The sequence below is a fragment of the Calliphora vicina genome, chromosome 3 (genome assembly GCF_958450345.1).
Source record: "Calliphora vicina chromosome 3, idCalVici1.1, whole genome shotgun sequence".
Classification (NCBI taxonomy): domain Eukaryota; kingdom Metazoa; phylum Arthropoda; class Insecta; order Diptera; family Calliphoridae; genus Calliphora; species Calliphora vicina.
The window spans coordinates 10,401,720-10,420,707 of record NC_088782.1 but is presented as its reverse complement, the minus strand read 5'-3'; the positions used below and the strand labels follow the sequence as shown (position 1 = coordinate 10,420,707).

Here is an 18,988-nt window from a genome sequence, read left to right as displayed (position 1 = left end):
CAATACCTACATTTGAAGGCTAAACTCTAGTTTAAGAGCGCCACTCCGGATCGTTTTATATTTTTTACCAGAGGTAGGTATATAATTTTTTTTTAATTTTTGGGCTGAACACGAAATTTGAGCGTCCAAAATTTTAATGTCTTTTATTAGATTTTGTCAATATCATTGGATAGCTTTTTAAATTACCTTTTACATCAGATATAAATCTTAAAATGTTTGAAAATGGCAAATTTCACATTTAGATTTTTTTTGAAAAATTCCTGTTTTTTTTATTAAATTTCAGATTATGCATTTTTTATAATTTATTCGCAAGACTTCTTGTTCCCGAGATGTCATTAAATAAAACTATTTTATGAGAAGTCGGGTTTTGGCATACCACTGACTTAAAAATTCTTCCGTTCGGCCGTATTGAAATACAACAGGATATATCAATTTCCCTTTTTAAAGCTATTTCAGATATGGTAAACATTAAAGTCCCAAAACTCGAAAATTGACCGATGACAACAAATTTGTTTTCTAAAATCACTCCCAATTTAAATTTTTTTGGAGTCCATAAATGATCCGTTTTGAATTATATAAAATTTTAATGATTCAATAAATTTAGTAAAGGAATGCATTTAATACGTTTAAAGTGCTAGAGAATTAAGCACGTATTCATATAAAATCACTCGATTTATAAAACTGGGTAGATTTTTAATTTTTGAACAGCGATTGTTTACAAATCTTCCACCCCCAATATCATCGCAATTACACCCCCAGAAAAAGTAAAGAAAAACACATAATTTTCTTAAAGGAATAAAATTAAAAGTAAATTCTCTTCTTGTTTTTTTGTTATTACGAGTACATATGAATTAAATTGTAAGTTATCTTTACTTAAGATAGAATTAAACAAAAAATGCTTATGCTGCAAAAGAATACACAGAATTATATGGGAATATAAGAAAATCCTACAATTAGAATGTAAATTTAAGGTAGAAAGAGAAGTATACTATGGACTACAATTTCATAAGCTTGAAAAATAATTATTTAAAAGTAAAGCATTAAAAATAAAAAATACAATTATGTTCATATAAACGTTTGTTGTTATTATTATTTTTGTTATTTATAATCATCATGGTGAGTTTGAAATATCCATGTTGTCCGATTTTTCAACACTGACAGATTTGCGAGACTTTGAATCAACACTAGATCTTGTGCTCTTGACGTCTATATCTTCAGAGATTGTTTTAAGTTTTCGATCAGCCGGTGTACGTGAACGGTTTTTGGAGGAAGAGGAGTTGTTGGATGACTTTATAATGGGTGGTCCAATATCTTTGCTGCGACTGGAACGTGACCGCACAGTTGCTGGTGAGGGCGATATGGAAAGTCGTTTGCTGTGTGAGCGTGAAGATCGTATTGGGCGCTTTTCTTCACGTGTGCGGTGAGAACGTTTACGATCACGAGAGCGGGAACGCTTTGTGCGGGAGCGGGAACGACGCGCTCTAGAGGAACTACGACGATGACGGGAGCGAGAACGTTTACTACGGCGTTCACGCGAACGAGAGCGTCGCTTAGACCTAGAACGGGTACGACTTTTGCGGCGTGAACGAGAACGTTTACGGGACCGAGAACGCTTCCGCGATCGTGTGCTGCGAGAGCGAGAACGTGAGCGTCGTTTTGACTTGCTGCGAGTGCGCCTGCGTGTGCGTGAACGGGAACGTTTTCGTGATCTTGAACGATGAGAACGTGAACGACTAGTGCGTCGGTCCCTTGTACGTGATCTAGAACGTGAACAACGTCTTTTATCCTTAGCTAACATTCCAATCACCGGATCTATAGCAGCGGATATCATATTCTGCGCCTCCTTAACAATAGTCATGGCCTCCTCAATTTCTTTCTGAGCAGCTTCATTCGATTTTGCCTCTGGTTTTACAATAGCATCTGTCGAATGATAAACGCTTAAATAACCTCCCTTGAAATCCTGGCCATGCATTTTCAGGGCGCTGATAATGCTAGGTTGATCACAGAATTCAATCATGCAATAAGTTTTATTTTCCTTCTCAGCCCAACGAGCGTATTTCACCTCACCAGCACGTTGAAAACACTCCATAAGGTCATCTAAACGCCATTCATTTTTCACATCGCACACAATTATTGTACGTCTTATTTCCTCAATCTTTCGTGCATCGTAAAATGACGGCAATGCTGGATACTCTGGTAAATTGTTTTCCATCAATTTGGGATCATAAGTTTTAATGACCTGGAACAAAAGATTACATGAATTTTTACTCTTTTTTTACCGAACATGAATCCATCTACTTACCTGTTGGGGCGATTGGCCTTCAATGCGATTAACTACTTCCGGTGGTAATTTTGAGTCCGGTTTTTGCAAACCCGGTACTATGGTGCCATTCTTGGACATTTCCAATGCTCGATATTCTTCAGGAATTGCCAAAACCGGTATAACAATTAATGCTCTATCTATGAACACCGTATTCGTCAAATGTTGTGCCACCGGCACGCAAGTGCTTTCAACATATTTCACATAACATATGCGAGACTGCACTGGGCAAGAGACATCTCGTACGGTTGGATATAAACGAATTTCTTCGATTTTACCAATGTTACCAAACAATGCCTGCATTTGATCTTTTGTGGCTTGTGGTGCAATATTCGTGATTTGTATCACGCTTGGCGAATTGCCACCAGCCATGGTTGAAGGTTTTTTCACTCAGCGGCTCTACTTTCTCGAGTTTTCTCAATCAAAATCTGAATTCTATTGGTGGGGGTAAAATTGGATTATCTTCTTTTTCGGAGCCACTTTAAACTTAACTTATAAATAATATTATATAAATTTCTATAATTACGTATTATTCTCAATAAATTTTCACTAGATTAATATTTTTTTATTAATTTCTATACACTAAAAACGATAAAAATTAATTTTTGCCCGATTTTTTCACTCTTGCAAATAACGCCATTTTTTAATGTGCTTTTTCGGCATACAGTGATGACAATTTAGCTATTTTCTTGACAAAGTTAGCGGGGAAAAATTATTTTTGCTATATGCGGAAATTCTAGCGATTATTGCAGTGCTGTCGTTTTATCACATTTAAACTATTATTAAAAACAATTATGTTTTTTTGCACAATATTCTCAGCACAGATTCTTTAAATTTGTTCGCCATTATTTTTTATTATGATAAATTATTTTACATCTTCGTCGGCAATATTATTTATTTTTACTTTTAAATATCACTTTTAGCTATAATATTATTATTTTCGTATAATTATTTTCTATAAAACGATGTCATTTCGACCGTAATCCATTCTAAATTAAGTAATTTCCCATAAATGTTGGTAACTACCAATTAAGTTAATTGGCTTAATTTCTGAAATGAAGTTCAATTTTTATTGAACATCTCTGTCTTAGTGTCAATACTTCATATTTTTACAACCATTCTCAAAAATAATAAACGAAAAATTTAAAACAAAATAAAAAAATAGGTAAAAAGGTAACAGTGACTGAGATATTTGGATTATTTTGGTAACGGTCATTGGCATATTTCGGTAATTGCAGTTATATCGGTAATGGTAGCTTAGCGGAAAACGATTGGGTTCTATAGTTGAAACAAAATTCAACCTTTTAAATTGTCGACTTTGGTAATTTATGTAAATTGTTTTAATTCAACAAGGCAGTTACGTAAAAATGTTTTTTATTTTTTTTTGCCGAAAGTAGGGGTCGCCTTTTTACATTTTTCGTTATATTTTTGGCATTTGCAATTGGGGAACAAATCAAAATCCCCGCAACAGTTTATATTTTTATAATTTTTTTTTGTTAATATTCATATTTTCCGTATTGCCGGCCTTCGGCCGTGCGAAGGGACTTTAAACTCTGGGGTGTATCGATCACCGTCTTCGCTAAAATCACTTTTTCTGTATATCAAAATTTTCTGAAGTACTGTCATAAAAATTCAAAAAGTAATTTTTGGTTCAAAATATTAATAAACAGTTCCATATTATATATCATATTAAAGGTATTTTGAAGCACTATTCAATGATAGCCATTATGATCAGATTATATTCCAAATAGATGAGAAATTTACTATTATATATATTGACTTTAAATGCATATAACTATTAAACTAATAGAGAGCAGACAAAAATTTTAACATTTTTGTGCTTATAAGTATGAGAGCTATAAACACCAAAAAAATTATTCAAATGCAAGCTGTTTCGATGATCTTGATTTATGCCAAAGTATAAAGATTTTTATATAAAAGACGGTGAGCTTAAATAAATATCATTATAATGATTTTGAAAAATTATGTGATCAAAATAAGTTCAAAATATATCTCGGCTCTTCAGTAAACTTTATTAATATCAGTTAAATTCGTTTTTAAATAATTGTATCGCAGTTTTCTTTTTTTTTAATGGCAGCAGTAGTTTTTATAACGGTCATCAGTCAGTATTCATCAATAAAATAAAACCATTAACCAACACTATGTTTGATACATATTTTTGCAACCTTGTTATAAATTTATACAATTCTTTACTCCTCAGTACAACAACGTTGTTGCTTTAATCAAATTGGTGCAATGGGAAATTTAGTGTGAAGAGTTTTTGTTTAATAAATAAATAAATAATTCATTGAAATCAATAATGAAAATACAATTAATTTAAAGAAAATGAATATAATAAAAATTTTATAATTAAGTCTATCTACCAGTGTGAAAAATAGTTAATAATCCGTAATTGAAAAAGTTTGAAAAACATGAATAGATAAATTTTCTCATGTAAAAAAAAAGTTGTGCACTGATTTCGCAAAAATAAAAGAAATGATGAAGAGTGAAAGAAAATCGTAAAAGCAAATAACATAATAGACATAATTTTTATAAAAAGTTTATTTAAAAGAGAAATTTTATTTATTATTTTAGCATTTCCGAATTTATAATTGTTAATAAATGTGCAAATAATTTAATATTATTATTCCAATTAGAAAATAAAAAAATCAAATTGTGATTGTCTAACAAAAGAGGAAAAAATTCATTTGTGTGTCCTTGAAGAGAGTTCAACCCCATTTGCAAAAGAAAAGAAACAACAAAAAATATAGAAAAAATACTACACGAAAAAATAATCTAGTCTCACTGTGGGTCTTAATTGAAATTACGAAAAAGAAAATTGGTTGAACAAAACATGTCTACGGATCATGTAGGCAAACGAATGGCAAAATGTTTAACATTAAATGATACCATTAAGACTTCAACAACAACGACAACAACACCAGCATCCACGTCAACAATTGATAATCAAGCGTCGTTACCTAAAAAACAAACACAACAACAACAACATGAAATAACAAAAAAAACGAATAACTCTAGCGATAGAAACAATAGTGGTGTAAACACCAACAATGTCTCCTCCGTGAGCAGCAATAGACCTTATGTTGTAATGCGAAAACTAAAGAGTACTAGTAGCAATAGCAGTAGCTGTAACAATGGACAACAGCAGCAGCACACAATTGATATGGCAAATTCTTCAATGAGCAGCCAAAGTTTCACAAATGATTCCGGTAATCCAACATCGCCAAGTTCCTTGTCATCGGCTTCGCCTACATCACCACCAGGCGGAGATCCGGGATCGGCTGAACTGCGCCAATTAAAACGAGATTGTGATCCACAATTTTCTCGATTCGCGGATTATTTCGTAATATGCGGTTTAGATTTGGATACTGGTTTAGAACCCGATCGATTTGCTGGTAAGTTGTGTATTAAAAAAAAAAAAACAGTTGTTAATAAATACTGAGAACGTTTTTTATTTTATATGATCTACTAAACAAATAAATTAATAAAAATTGTATGGAATTGTTTCCTAATTTTTATATTATAAATTCTTAGATATTTTTACCAAATAATGATAAAAATGTTAAATCTTTTTCTTTTCTAGGTGATAATTTACATTGCTCTCCTTTGGATCGTGCTTATAAAAGCAAACCCTTGGCCCATTATCCCGAAAATGTTTCATGGAATCCATTTGATTCACATGGTATATGTATGGTAAGTAATTAATTTTAAATTTCTAATATAGATAAATGCACACAGAAATGAATTTTCATATCGTCACCTAAAATGCAAAACAGCGTATCATAAAAAAATTCAAAATTGTTTTTAAATTTAAGATTTTTATTTTTTCTTACAAGTTTATATTGATGATACGTTATTTTGGTTTCAGAAATCAACAATTCAAATTAACATAAAACATGCATAAATAGTACCTTAAAAAATTAAAAGTGATGTTACGTTAATTTGCATTTTAGGTGACGATATGTAATTATACAACAAACAAAATAACTCATAGGGCAATCTAATTGAATGCATGATTTTTTTTTAACCCTATACAATTTGTAAAATAAGTAATAAAATGTTATAAAGAAAACCATTGTTTTAATTCTAATTAAATATCATAATGTAGAACGTATGTATGCCTCAGTACCATAAAATTTCATTTACAACTTTAAGATGATCAATTGAGTTCAATTAAAAAAAAAAACGCAACAACAATAATAATAATAATAAATTTATTCTCCCATATGCCTGTCTGTTTATTTATACGTTGGTTTGTTTGTAGCCTTGCTTTTATATTAAACTAAATATTGAGTATTCAGACACAACACATGTATGGAAAGTGAAATTTTATTTTGATGCTTTAAAGTCCACAAAGTCTGTGTAAATACAGTAGCGTTTACAAAAGTAGCAGTTCGAAGTGAAAATTTATAAAAAAATATTTAAAAGCTAAAATGAAGGGTTTTAAAAAATAAACATTATTTTATTTCATTTATTTAGCAATTTCGTAATACAAAGTTTAAAAAGGCCAACAGAATAATATTTCAGAATAATTGTGCCTGACATCTAGTGCGATTAATCAATATAGCATACATTCTAATTAATCAATTAATAGATTAATCAACATTATGTTGATTATATTTTGTAATAAAGAAATCTTATAAAATAAACAATTCAAATTATTCTAATTACTCAGTAAACAATTAATTATGAACTTTGAGTAATCAAAATTATTCAATTATTCTTGAATATGAATAATTCAAATGTTCGATTAATAAGAAATTTAATTAATTTGGATTTTTGATTAATTACTACTGAGATCATAAAATAAAAAAATCGATAATATTTATTATACATACATACAAACATGTTGCATGTATGTATATTAGAATAAGAGATTTCAAATTGTTCGAATATTTCGATTACATGTTTAAAGTTATTGGATTGATTTCCCACAATCTTGAACTCACACATTATGCTACTAATTAAATGCCAAGAAGATACAAAATCATTTATTTTTAATGATTTTGCAAATTTTATGGGAAAACATCAACGCAAACCGTGATTTGTACGAAAGAATCCGTTTTGAGTGGAAGGAGTTATTATTTATTTTTTTTATAAACTATATTATTCTTTATAAAATTTAAAATTATGACAAATTAAAAAAAAAATACTTAACAAATTATACGAAATATATTTTATTCGATTACTCTTCATAAAAATTTTCAAATTATTCGTTATTCGAAATTGGTCATTTTCAAATTCTTCGAATAATTATTCGTAGGAAATTGTTGGATTAATCGAATGTATATTCCAGAAGAAAATGTAGAAATTCTTTTTCTCGTTTAATTATATTTCCTAAACCTAGTTTATTGATCGTAACTGTCTGTTTATACAAATGTGTTCATATGTCTATGTAGAAGTACATTGTATATTATAAATTTATTGCTAAAGTACTTTATATATCTTATACATTTATAAATAAATTTTTTGCATGACTGGTGGTACCACTTAAATTTGTGTATATACATTTATTATTATATGTATGTATTAATAAAAAAATATAATATATTTTTAACACATTCTGTTGTGGAAAATAATTTTGATGTTAGCAGATAAAAATCCTTTTTTTTATGTACATATAGATTTTTAACATTTCCTGCTTTCCCCCAAACTCTCACAACTCAAAATTCTGCAAGATTCCAACATTTATTATTTAACATTTTTACGGCTAAAGTTAAAGGATTGAACACATAGATCCATCATTATTAGAGTACAAAGGCCCGTGGTCCATATTTAATAAAATTTAAGCAGAGACGGAAAATTATTTTTTTTTGTTGTAACAGCCGTTGCTCGAGTGAAAATTTGTCCAAAAAATTTTTCTAAAAATCGAACATGACTTTTTCCCAAACTTTTTCATTCAGAATACGAACATGTTTATAAATACTATAAAATTGTACATGACGGAAATTTTTCTTTTTTTTATCACATTTTATGATATTTTATAATAATTACATTAAACTTGCATTACGATTTAGTTCAAATGTTGGTAAATTTTTCAAGATGAATCAACAAAATCTGAAACGTTACAAATATCATTAAACATCCATTAATATTAAAGCATTTCATCTTTTTCAAAAAATACAGTAAATTTCGGGCATATTTTCTCATTTTATAGTTAAAAATCATAAAAAAATCTCCAAGGAAAATTTCAAACATTTATGAACAACATAAAAATATAAATGAAAATTTAAACATTTTTTTAAAAAAATGATTAGCAATGAAAAATAAATCCATTAGGATAAACCGTAGCGGACAACCAGATATACATGGAGCTAAGGTAATGCTCTATATTTGGTGGGATCAAAAGAGTCCCATCTATTAAGAGTCGCTGAAATCTGGTCAGAACACCACAGGGAAGCTGTGCCGAACACAACTGATTCGTTTGAAGCGAGCATTGGCCAAAAATCGTCCAAAATATGCGGCCAGGCATGAAACCGTAATATTCCATCACGCCAACGCTCGGCTACATCTTGCAATACCTGTTAAAATGAATTTAGAATGAAGTGGTTGGGAAGTTTGGCCACACACGCTTTATAGTGCAGCCTTTTCCCCGTCAGACTACTATTTATTTCGATCGATGCAGAAAGCTCTCTCTGGGATAAGCTTCGGTTTGGAACAGAGTATCCGATATTGGCTTGATTCGTTCGTGGCCTCAACAAATTAGCAGTTATTTTGGATTGGACAATGGCGAATACTTTGAATAAATTTATATAGTACAAATGTTTCAAAATAAAAGCTAAACATTGGAAAAAATCGCGGATTTTTAAGACCCAAAAAATATGGAAAAAATCATGCTATTTAAGAAATTATTTATAAATGTTATGAATTGAAATCAAATCATACTATTTATGTTGAAACTTTTTTCGGTGATGTTTTGTTTATGTTTTCCTAATCTCATACAAGTTTCTTATAAATATTTAATCACAGTTTTAAATACTTATCACTTTCAGTTCAACTGTTTAGATTGAGTGTGTATTATATTTTTTTGTTTTTGTTGATTCAACTTCTCTATATTTAAAAAAATGTAAGTAGCTCGAACATACTAATAATATGAAGAAATGCTTTGATATTGTTATCTAAGAATCTTTTCATGTCATAATTTTTATTGTTATTTATTGGTTCAGTTTATTATTTTATTATGCCTATTGTTTTTTTTATACCATTTTCCAAAAGTGATAGAGTGACAATTTGCTATACGGAAGTGATGAAGAAGAGCATCTGAAGTAATTCACTTATTTTTTATTTATATTCCCTTCACTACGACTGATAAGTTTGACATTACAATTGTAATTTATACGATAATCATTTACCACCTAATAAAGTTATAGAATGTCCCTAATAGTAAAGTTTATAAAGCGTTGGTCTAAGTTACATTACAGTATCAATATATCAGATATACGGTTGACCGAATTAAAATCAGTATTCTCGGTCCATAAAGAAATTAAATAAATATTTTTGTTTATTTCATCTTTAAAATTAATAAGCTAAATTTTACATAAATGTTATTTACGTCTATTTGAATTCTTATCTAAGTGTAAACATTTACATAAATACAACAACAGTAGAAAATGTACATATATATTAAATAAATAACTATGTGTACATATATATATATATATATATATATATAATTGCAGCTATCTTTGCCGCAAGGATTGAGATTTCGCACCCAAAAGCATAATATTGAACCCAAATTTCACTCATTCGCTACTACCCGAGAAGATGGGAAACGATGTTATGGTTTTAGTTTAGTATTCAATGAAGAAATACGTAATCGTAATATATGCAGCGCCATGCATACATTACAGGTAATGCACAACAGCACAACACCTTTCTTTATTAGTTAAATAAAAATAAATATTTATTTACGTTTACATTATAGTCCATGTTCATAACAGAACTCTCTAATGGCCAACAAACACATTCATTAACACGCATTAAGGACAGTCCAGTAAGTCGTTCTTTGCCACGCCATTTTAAAGTGGCCGGCCAAGCACCACAGTCAGCACAAAGTTACTATGACATCACTAAAGATAAACTCTATGTTGCCAAAAGTATTACATTGATATGTCAAATACCATACGCATATGCAGCCGAAATATTTCTTACAAATCTATACAGGTAAAATTGAAAAAAAAAAAACTAAATTATTTAAACATTTTATTAAAAACTGCACCAAACATTTTCAGATGTCTTCCGCGTCAGCCGGGTCCAGGCATTAGTCTCGAATCTTACGTTTATAATATACTCTACGAAGTAATGTTACCTCAGCCTGGCAAATCTATACGAATTTACTTGCCACCCTCAGAAGCACATTTGCCAGCTTTATCATTAACATTGCAGAGGCCAGATACGCGTAGCGAATTACCATTATTGGATTTTCCCTTACGTTTGCTATTCACCTATTTGGGTGTCGAATGTGTTATACAATTGTTAACATGCGTTTTGTTAGAAAATCAAGTCCTATTACGTTCAAATGGTAAGTTAATGGCCAAATACATGTGTATATATATATTTTATTGCAATTTATTTTCATTTCATTTCAAGATTACCAAAAATTAATGATAGTTGGTGAATGTATTACTTCTATACTATTCCCATTTATGTGGCCTCATGTGTATGCACCAATTTTACCAGCCGCTTTACACCACTTCCTAGATGCCCCGGTGCCCTTTGTTATGGGTTTGCATGCCGACTGTGAGGCCGCCAATAAAATTGGGTCAGAAGCAACCCTCTGTTTTGTAGACATCGATAAGAAAATTATACAATTACCCGAGGAACTTCCAGTTTTTCCTCACAAAATCGATTTTATGGCCGAAATAATTTCAATTTTGGATAAATTTGAAATAGAACGCGATCGTATGTATGAACCTAATCTTAGGAACGGTTATTCTACACGTGATCATGATGTTATGATAAGTAGCTGCACTCTGCCAAGCGGCCTACAAGCAGCAAGACGTAGTAAAGAACGATTCCAACAATTACAAGAAACGGTTTATACACTGGGTTCATCGCCAGATGGCAGTTCTCATAGTAATTTACATTATCAGCCTTTAGTGGCTCATCCCTCGAAAATTGATCATGTTCCCCGTATAGCTGATTTTCTTAGACGTAAGGGTGTGCGCACCTCGTCTCCAGTAGCGGGTGGTGATTGTGTCGATGCTACAGCTGCCGTATCACCGGCTAGTATGTCACCCACTAGATCCCGGGGTAAGGAGATCAAAACAACGCCAAAGCTAACACCTGAAGAACAATATTACCAAGATTTACGTATAAACAATGCCATACGAGAGATTTTCTTGAATCGCTTCGTACACATGTTTTTCGCTTATGAATTTTTCGTCATTTATCCCAATCAAGATAGAAATGAATGGCTTAGTAATCGCGAGACATTGCAGAATTTTGACAAATCATCATTTTTGTCCGATCAGCCAGAGCATCATCGCCCATTTTTGTCACAATTTTTAGAATCTCAAATGTTTGCTACTTTAGTAGACAATAAAATACTCTCCGTATGGGACAAGGAACCAGAATCTAATTTGAAACTATTCGATCAAAGGGTTAAACTATTAAGGTAAGTTTTTTTTTTGTTTGTTGTATGTAATCATATTGTTTAATCCACTAGATAAAAAAGTTCTTAAAAAATTAATTAATTTAAGATTTATTAAAATGATTTGAAAGTAAATTTTTAATTTGCGTCATATATAAAAAATTTAACTAAGTGAGCGAAAAGATTTGAACTAGTTAATTTAGTCCAACCAAGTGAATAGTTGAATTGAACTACCTATGTCTATTATTCTGTAATAATTCAAAGAATACCATTGTAAAGACAATTTTGGGAAATTGGAATTGGGAAACATGAAAAGGGCCTCATCAACAAACTATATTGTAAGGTCTATTGTAAATACATATCATTATTATTTAACTTCAAATTTATTTAAATTAAAAATAAATTTTTATAATTTTGTACAGCTAGATAGATTTCAGATTGAAACCACATTTCTTTGTATACATAATCGCTTTGTATTAAAATCTTATTTTTCATTAAAAGTGGATATTTTTTCCCACACTAGGCTAACGTTATATATTATTGAATTTTTATTTTTTTTTGCAGAAAACGTCATGGTGAAAATATGATTTGTGCAACCAGCTACGAGCCGTGCGTTATTAGTCAAGATGCTCAGCAAGTTTTTGAAAAACGTCTTAACTGTGTGGACATTGAAGTAACGCCACCCAGTGAAATATTATCTAATCGTGCAGCTTACTTTCGCAGCTTTCCCATTCTTGAGAAGAACGTTTTGAATCAAGAATGTGCTTCGAGGTAGATTATAATTTCTCTTATTCTCTCGTACTTCACAAAGATTTATACTCAAATTAGAAAATACTAATGTTTTCCATATAGCAAATACTACTACTACTAGTTTGTATAATTTTTTTTTTAGAAAAAAATTTTGTTGTTGATAATAGAATTTACAGAAAGAGGAAATCAAATTAAACTACTCTGAAATCATACAAAAACGATATTAGTTGGTATCGAATATATAGTTTAGTATTTATTTATGTACTCGTATGTGTGTATTTGAATAGCTTTGTACTCTACTCTAATATACATACGTATTGATATTATTTTTATTTTATATATGTATTTATATATACTTTAATATTGAATTGATATTTTTCTATATTTAAAAGAAATATAAATGTTGACTATTGTTTTTCTTTTTAATATTTATTTATTTTTTTTTTGTCTTCCACACTAATAGTTTTACATACAATACAAATTTTTTTGTTAAAAAAATAGAAAAAAAAATAAATTTTTAAAGCACTTTTAAATGAAAGACAGTTTTATTTATTGTATTATTTTTCTATTAGAGTATTAGTTAAAATGTATCAACATAGATTAATGTTTAGTTTTTAAATTGTTAAAGCATGTTTTAGTTGTTACCAATTTAATTTCACTAAATTTCGTTTCTATATAATATTAATGATTTTTTAAATTTTTTAGTTTCATTTATTTTTTAATTTCATTATATTGGTTTTCTATTTACGTTTCGATAAGGAAAATGTTCGAATTTGTTTCAATTACATATTCTGTAATTCGAAAATTAACTATTTTGTTTTGAATTGTTAGATCTCTTTTATTTGTATACGGGAATAATTTAATTGTTTTATTTTTTATTATAAAATAAATTGATTTTGATTTCAATATTGTTCACTTGAAATTGAACTAAATATGTACATTTTATTTACAGCAAGTATTAATAATGTGTACAACTGTTTGAATTCTATATGTTTTCATGTTATGCAGAAGATTTTAATTCGAAGTTCGAAAGAATTAATTTTTAATTTAATTTTCAAAATCAAATTAAATTGTATCTATTTAGCATTCCGTTAATGAATTCATAGACTTAATTCCATAGTACTACAAAGGTGTTGAACTCATTCCTTTGATAATTAATTAATTCCTTGTTGAAACATTCATATTTTCTTTAATTCAAATCCATTAAAAATAACTTTAAATAGATTTAAACAAGTTTTTTCAATTAATTTTTTAAATGATGAAAAGTATAACCAAAAAATTGAATAAATTGCTGACATTTTTAATTCTGAATTATGTTTAGTTAATTAAGCATAAATTGAATTAATTAATTCTAAGCTCTGGTTTTAATTTCGTGCATAAAATTATTGAAATTATAATAAAATGTTTTTGTTCCAAACAATTTATGAGCCGATTATGGATGGCAACCGAACATCCGTTGCATTATCAGAGGGCAACCACAAATTTCTGGTAAGCAAATTGCAATAGAAAATCATAGATGCCAGTTGTCATCTGTAATACCATTTTGGAAACAGGCAACGCAACTTTAATTCGTTTGCCATCCATAGTAGACCCATTAGTTTCAGCTTTGAATTCAAACTTTTCAATTTGTACGAAATAAGGCAACGACGCTAATGCTTTATAAAAATAAAATTTATTTAAAAATGTTAATTGTATAACAAAAAATATAAAATATGAGTTTTTGTAAAATTAAATGAGAAATATTTTAGTTTGTAATTGTAGTATTTATTATTATTTTTTGTTTTATATAAAAAAAAACACAACAAACCAAATTAGCAAATGCAAGGTGCCACACAACAAAATTTTTTCTTTTCTTTTTTCTCTTCCCTTTTTGTTTTATTTTTACAGAGGTAATAGCTTGAGACGAGTAAAAAATGGCAATAAATGGAGAGCCAAAGAAATTAATTTCGATCAAAAACCAACAACGAACATTGCCCTAAATAGATTATCGGCTAACTTAACAAATGCCGAATTAAGTCCGGCGTTGATCGCCCAAGCTAATTGGACCTTTGTGGAAAGATTGTTAAAGGTAATTTTACTAACTTAAACATATTTGAACAACTTCTAAATAACATATTTCAGGACATCAAAAGTAAAACAAAACGCATGCTATTAGAAAAGATGGGTACAGAAGCGGTTGCTTTAGGTTTAAATAAAAACGATGGCATCGAAGAGAACACTCTTATAGCTTCGCTGTGTGATTTATTGGAGAAAATCTGGTCGCACGGTTTGCAAACGAAGCAGGGCAAATCTGCTTTATGGTCTCATTTACAAGCATATGTAGAATTACAAGATGCCCGCTCTTCAAATTCGAGTACAACTAATAGTCCGATATTGAATGCAACAGGAGGTTCGCCAAAGTCCGGCAATAAAGTGGGTGTGACAAGTAGTTATGCGGTAGCAGCACCAGCATTAGCTTGGAATGTTATGCGCAAACGTATGGATTGTAAGTGGAAATTAATTTTTTTAAATTAAATGTGGAAGAAATTAATATCTCGTTTCATTCAAGATTTATCTACTTTTCAAACGGATTTTGATAATCCGCCTAGTCCAAATCGTAGTCGTTCAAGGGATCGAAATAAATTTGTGGGTCTTGAACAGCTATGTCCGCTACCAGAATCGTTAGAATTTGATGTCAAGTAAGTATTGATGTATTTTTATTCCCTTTACCATGAGTAAGGAAAAGTTAAAATTGAGATAATCGGCCCACAAACTTTTCTTTTAGAAATGTTATGGCTATGGCTGATATAAAAACACACATTGGTTACACTAGAGCTTGGGTGCGTTTGTCGCTTGAGAAAAAATTACTTTCCAGACATTTTCGTACTCTATTATCGGATGATACATTATTACGTTCACTTTACAAACGTTCGGCATTCTTGAGATGTGAAGAAGAAAAAGAGCAGTTTTTATATCATTTATTGACATTAAATACGGTCGACTATTGTTCATTTACCAATACTTATCCCACAACAAGTAGGTTTAAAAATGATCATTATAAATAATTTGAGGAATTGTTAATTTAAATTAATTTAAATTTGTGTAGAACTTCCTTATCGTGTGGTTATATTTCCCTCACGTAAATATGGCTCGTATCATACTTCCAGTAATGTGTGGATTATAGTCTCGGGCACATCAAACGAAACCCAAAGGGTACCGGTACCAAAAGGGTCTTTAGAATTTATATTTCACGTACGTAGTTCAATTATGTTCAATAGTATGTTCAATATAATTACAAATAATGTTTTGTTTTCTTCATTTTATTTTAGTATAAAAATCTAGGTTTATTAACTACCATGCGCATTGGTCATGATAATAGTGGAGCCTCTAACAAGTGGCTAGTGGAACACGTAGTAATGCGTAATGAAGTTACTGGTCATACATACAAGTACAATTTACCTTCTTGCTTCTGTTTTATTAACAAAAACTAGTATTTAAAAACTTGATTTTCTTGTACAGATTTCCTTGTGGTCGTTGGTTAGGAAAAGGCGTCGATGATGATTCTACGGAACGTTTGTTGGTTGGTCAACGCGTTTCTACAAGTGTAAAAAATGCCGAATTGGTTCAGGCTTGTCATACACCACCCCGTACTCGTAGTCCCAGTGTTCATCGTGGTCAAGATTTACCACCACCTTCGGAAATTCAACACAAATTGGGAAATTGTGTTAATGTAATTGTCAAGTGGCATTATAAACCCAGTCGTGATCGTGATGTTGGCACCTTTACGAATCTATTATGTGGCGATGATGGTCTAGTGAAATGTTTGGAGAATGTATTCCTTTGTGGTTTTCGTTCGTCACGTTTCTTTGGCCGAAATCTTTATATATGGGATTATTTTAGTAAGTCTTTGTTAAATTTTGTTGTCAACTTTAGTTTTATTTATTTTTTTAATTGAACAGCTAAAATAAAAGAAACATTTGAGCAATATTTGTTACAAGATCAGCAGTTGGATGATTCCGGTTCTAGTCTAGACTCTTCGATTAATTCTAATAGTGCTAACAGTCTTCAAAGAAGAGAACTATGTGCCATATGGCGTTACTATGTACACCTAATGGATGAAATCACTAAAGTTGGCAATACCTTAGGAAAGGATGGCAAATTTCAATTACTTATATGTCTAAGTCTAAGGTAATACAAACACAAAAGTAATTTAACTATTTTAACTTCTAATGAAACATTTTTTCTATTTATTTAACTTATTTAGAGAACACTTACTAACTCGTATGATACGACCCATGTCTTTGTGTAAGGTCACACATGAAATGTATGAAGAGGAAAGTTTTCTTAGACGTAAAAATCTTTTAACATTTCTCATACAGATATTAGAACCATTGGATGAATGTCATATTGTTTTAGAAAACTCAATAACACAAGGCATTTCATCGCAGTGTTAAAAACAAATCTGATTACTTACCAACCTATAGAATCTCTATATGAAATACTCATTTTTTCCAGCATAGTTTATAAGATAAAAATAACACCTTAAGATACTTGCCCTCCAAGAACAACAATTTAAATTTCTTGCCCCCTATTTATACTTATATAAGTACGTGAAGAGAACTAACAAACAAAACAAAAAAGACATTTATTAAACAAAAATCTCCAAAACCAAAGCAGTGCAACACAAATTTTATTTTTAAACAAATAAATTAAAAACCAAAGTAATTTTAAATTATTAATACATACCTACATATATTAAAATAAAAACCAAGAAACTAAGTTTTGTTGTGTGCAATTAAGTGGAAAGGCAATTAATGAAAAATTCATTGAACTATTTACATTCATTTTTTAATGTTTATTACGTTATTATTTTTTTTTTTATTTTATTTTTATAGTTACAAACACATGAAGTACTGAAGATGTTTGAAATTTTCTAAATAATTTTTACTATTTTCCTTCTTTAAAAGTTGATTAAAAATTTAACGAATTATAAAATGTACTTCATACTTGCCAAGGTAGCTTTAGTTTAAGTGTAATTTTTAACCAAAGATTTCTGTTTCTTAGTTTTTCCTTTACAATTTAATATACTGTGAGTTTCTTAAATTTCGTAGATTTTTTTTTAACAATTTATGCAAATTTCTTAGTAAATAATAATTTTCCTATTTTCTTTAAGAATGATATTTTATTTTTATAAAATCAACCCTCAGATAAATTTTAAAACGAGTTTACATTAAATTAAAATATATACATACAACTATGGAAGGTTCATTTTAAAAAAGAAAATCATTACAAAATAAAAATGTTTTATGTTAAAATAAAAAAATTCTTGTGCAATTATTTTGTATTCTATCTAATATAAGTTCCCGTCGGAACTTAGAGGCATTCCGGAATAAGCTTTTTATAAGGCGTATAAGATTGAGAGGTATACTTCTACATGCCAATGAACTTCATATCACATCGTTGTTTAATTTATCGAAGGCCTTCTCGAAGTGTATGAAGCATAGATACAGTGGTCAGCGCCACTCTACAGATTGTTCCACAATAACACGTAGGCTGTTTATGGGGTCGGAATCCAGCTTGTTCCTGCCGTACCCTGTCGGAAATCCTTTTGGCATTATCTGGGCTATTTATTACCTTATTAATCACGCATAGTAGAGTAATGCCGCGCCAGTTATTTGGCACCGTGAGATCGACCTTTTTTGGTATATTTATTTTCCACCCACAGTCAGCTCGTTGTCGAAATTTTCGCTCTCCCGGAATGTACGAATGATTGGTAGTATTATTTCAGCACTCGTATGTGGGTCAGACTTCAAGAGCTTTCCTTTGAGACTGCTATTATAATAAATACTGTAAATTTGATTTCTTGAATTTAAAAGTGGATTAAATAGAAAATATTAAGAAATAATCATTATTTTCGCGTTTAATGCGGAACATACTCGGATTTTGTAAATAATTAAAAGCTTTAAAATATAAATAGTGTACTACTTTATCTACATATCGTACACCCAGTTCAAAAATGACACAACTCATAATTAAATTGGTTGGGTTATATAAACCCGAAAAATTAATTTTACGCTTAAACTATGCATAATACACTTGTTTAGCTATTCAAAAGATATCAGTATTCTGTTGTTGTTTACTGTGGCTAAACAAAAACACTATTGTCTTTCATTATGTTTCAATTGCTATATATTTATTTTCCATTTTTGAAAAATTTTAATTTTGAGTTGTGTCACTTTTGACCTGGTGTGCGATTTATTTGAACTAAATCATTGCGTAATGCAACTGCAATGCAATCTAATTATTATAAAATAAAAAAATTTATG

The 18,988-nt window shown here is 29.9% G+C and overlaps 2 protein-coding genes across 3 annotated transcripts; one reads left to right on the top strand and one right to left on the bottom strand.

Annotated features, from left to right (window-relative positions):
• Nucleotides 1-782: 782 nt before the first annotated feature.
• Nucleotides 783-2,990, bottom strand: Srp54 (splicing regulatory protein 54). Of its 2 annotated transcripts, XM_065503278.1 has the most exons (3): nucleotides 2,847-2,985; nucleotides 2,303-2,755; nucleotides 783-2,239 (listed from the first exon to the last, which is right to left on the bottom strand). In XM_065503278.1, the coding sequence occupies exons 2-3, from the start codon at nucleotides 2,690-2,692 to the stop codon at nucleotides 1,112-1,114; spliced, it is 1,518 nt and encodes a 505-aa protein (XP_065359350.1). In that variant the 5' UTR covers nucleotides 2,693-2,755; nucleotides 2,847-2,985; the 3' UTR covers nucleotides 783-1,111. The 2 variants fall into 2 exon arrangements, with proteins under 2 accessions (XP_065359350.1, XP_065359348.1); XM_065503276.1 differs by having other exon boundaries at nucleotides 2,303-2,990.
• Nucleotides 2,991-4,565: 1,575 nt separating this feature from the next.
• On the top strand, nucleotides 4,566-17,985 carry pns (pinstripe). Its single transcript, XM_065502732.1, has 16 exons — nucleotides 4,566-5,736; nucleotides 5,925-6,034; nucleotides 10,021-10,191; nucleotides 10,266-10,504; nucleotides 10,573-10,862; nucleotides 10,931-11,957; nucleotides 12,498-12,704; nucleotides 14,571-14,751; nucleotides 14,805-15,168; nucleotides 15,232-15,361; nucleotides 15,448-15,698; nucleotides 15,769-15,914; nucleotides 15,992-16,110; nucleotides 16,182-16,561; nucleotides 16,622-16,850; nucleotides 16,927-17,985. Exons 1-16 carry the CDS (start codon nucleotides 5,175-5,177, stop codon nucleotides 17,114-17,116), a joined length of 4,596 nt encoding a protein of 1,531 aa, XP_065358804.1. The 5' UTR covers nucleotides 4,566-5,174; the 3' UTR covers nucleotides 17,117-17,985.
• Nucleotides 17,986-18,988: the final 1,003 nt, after the last annotated feature.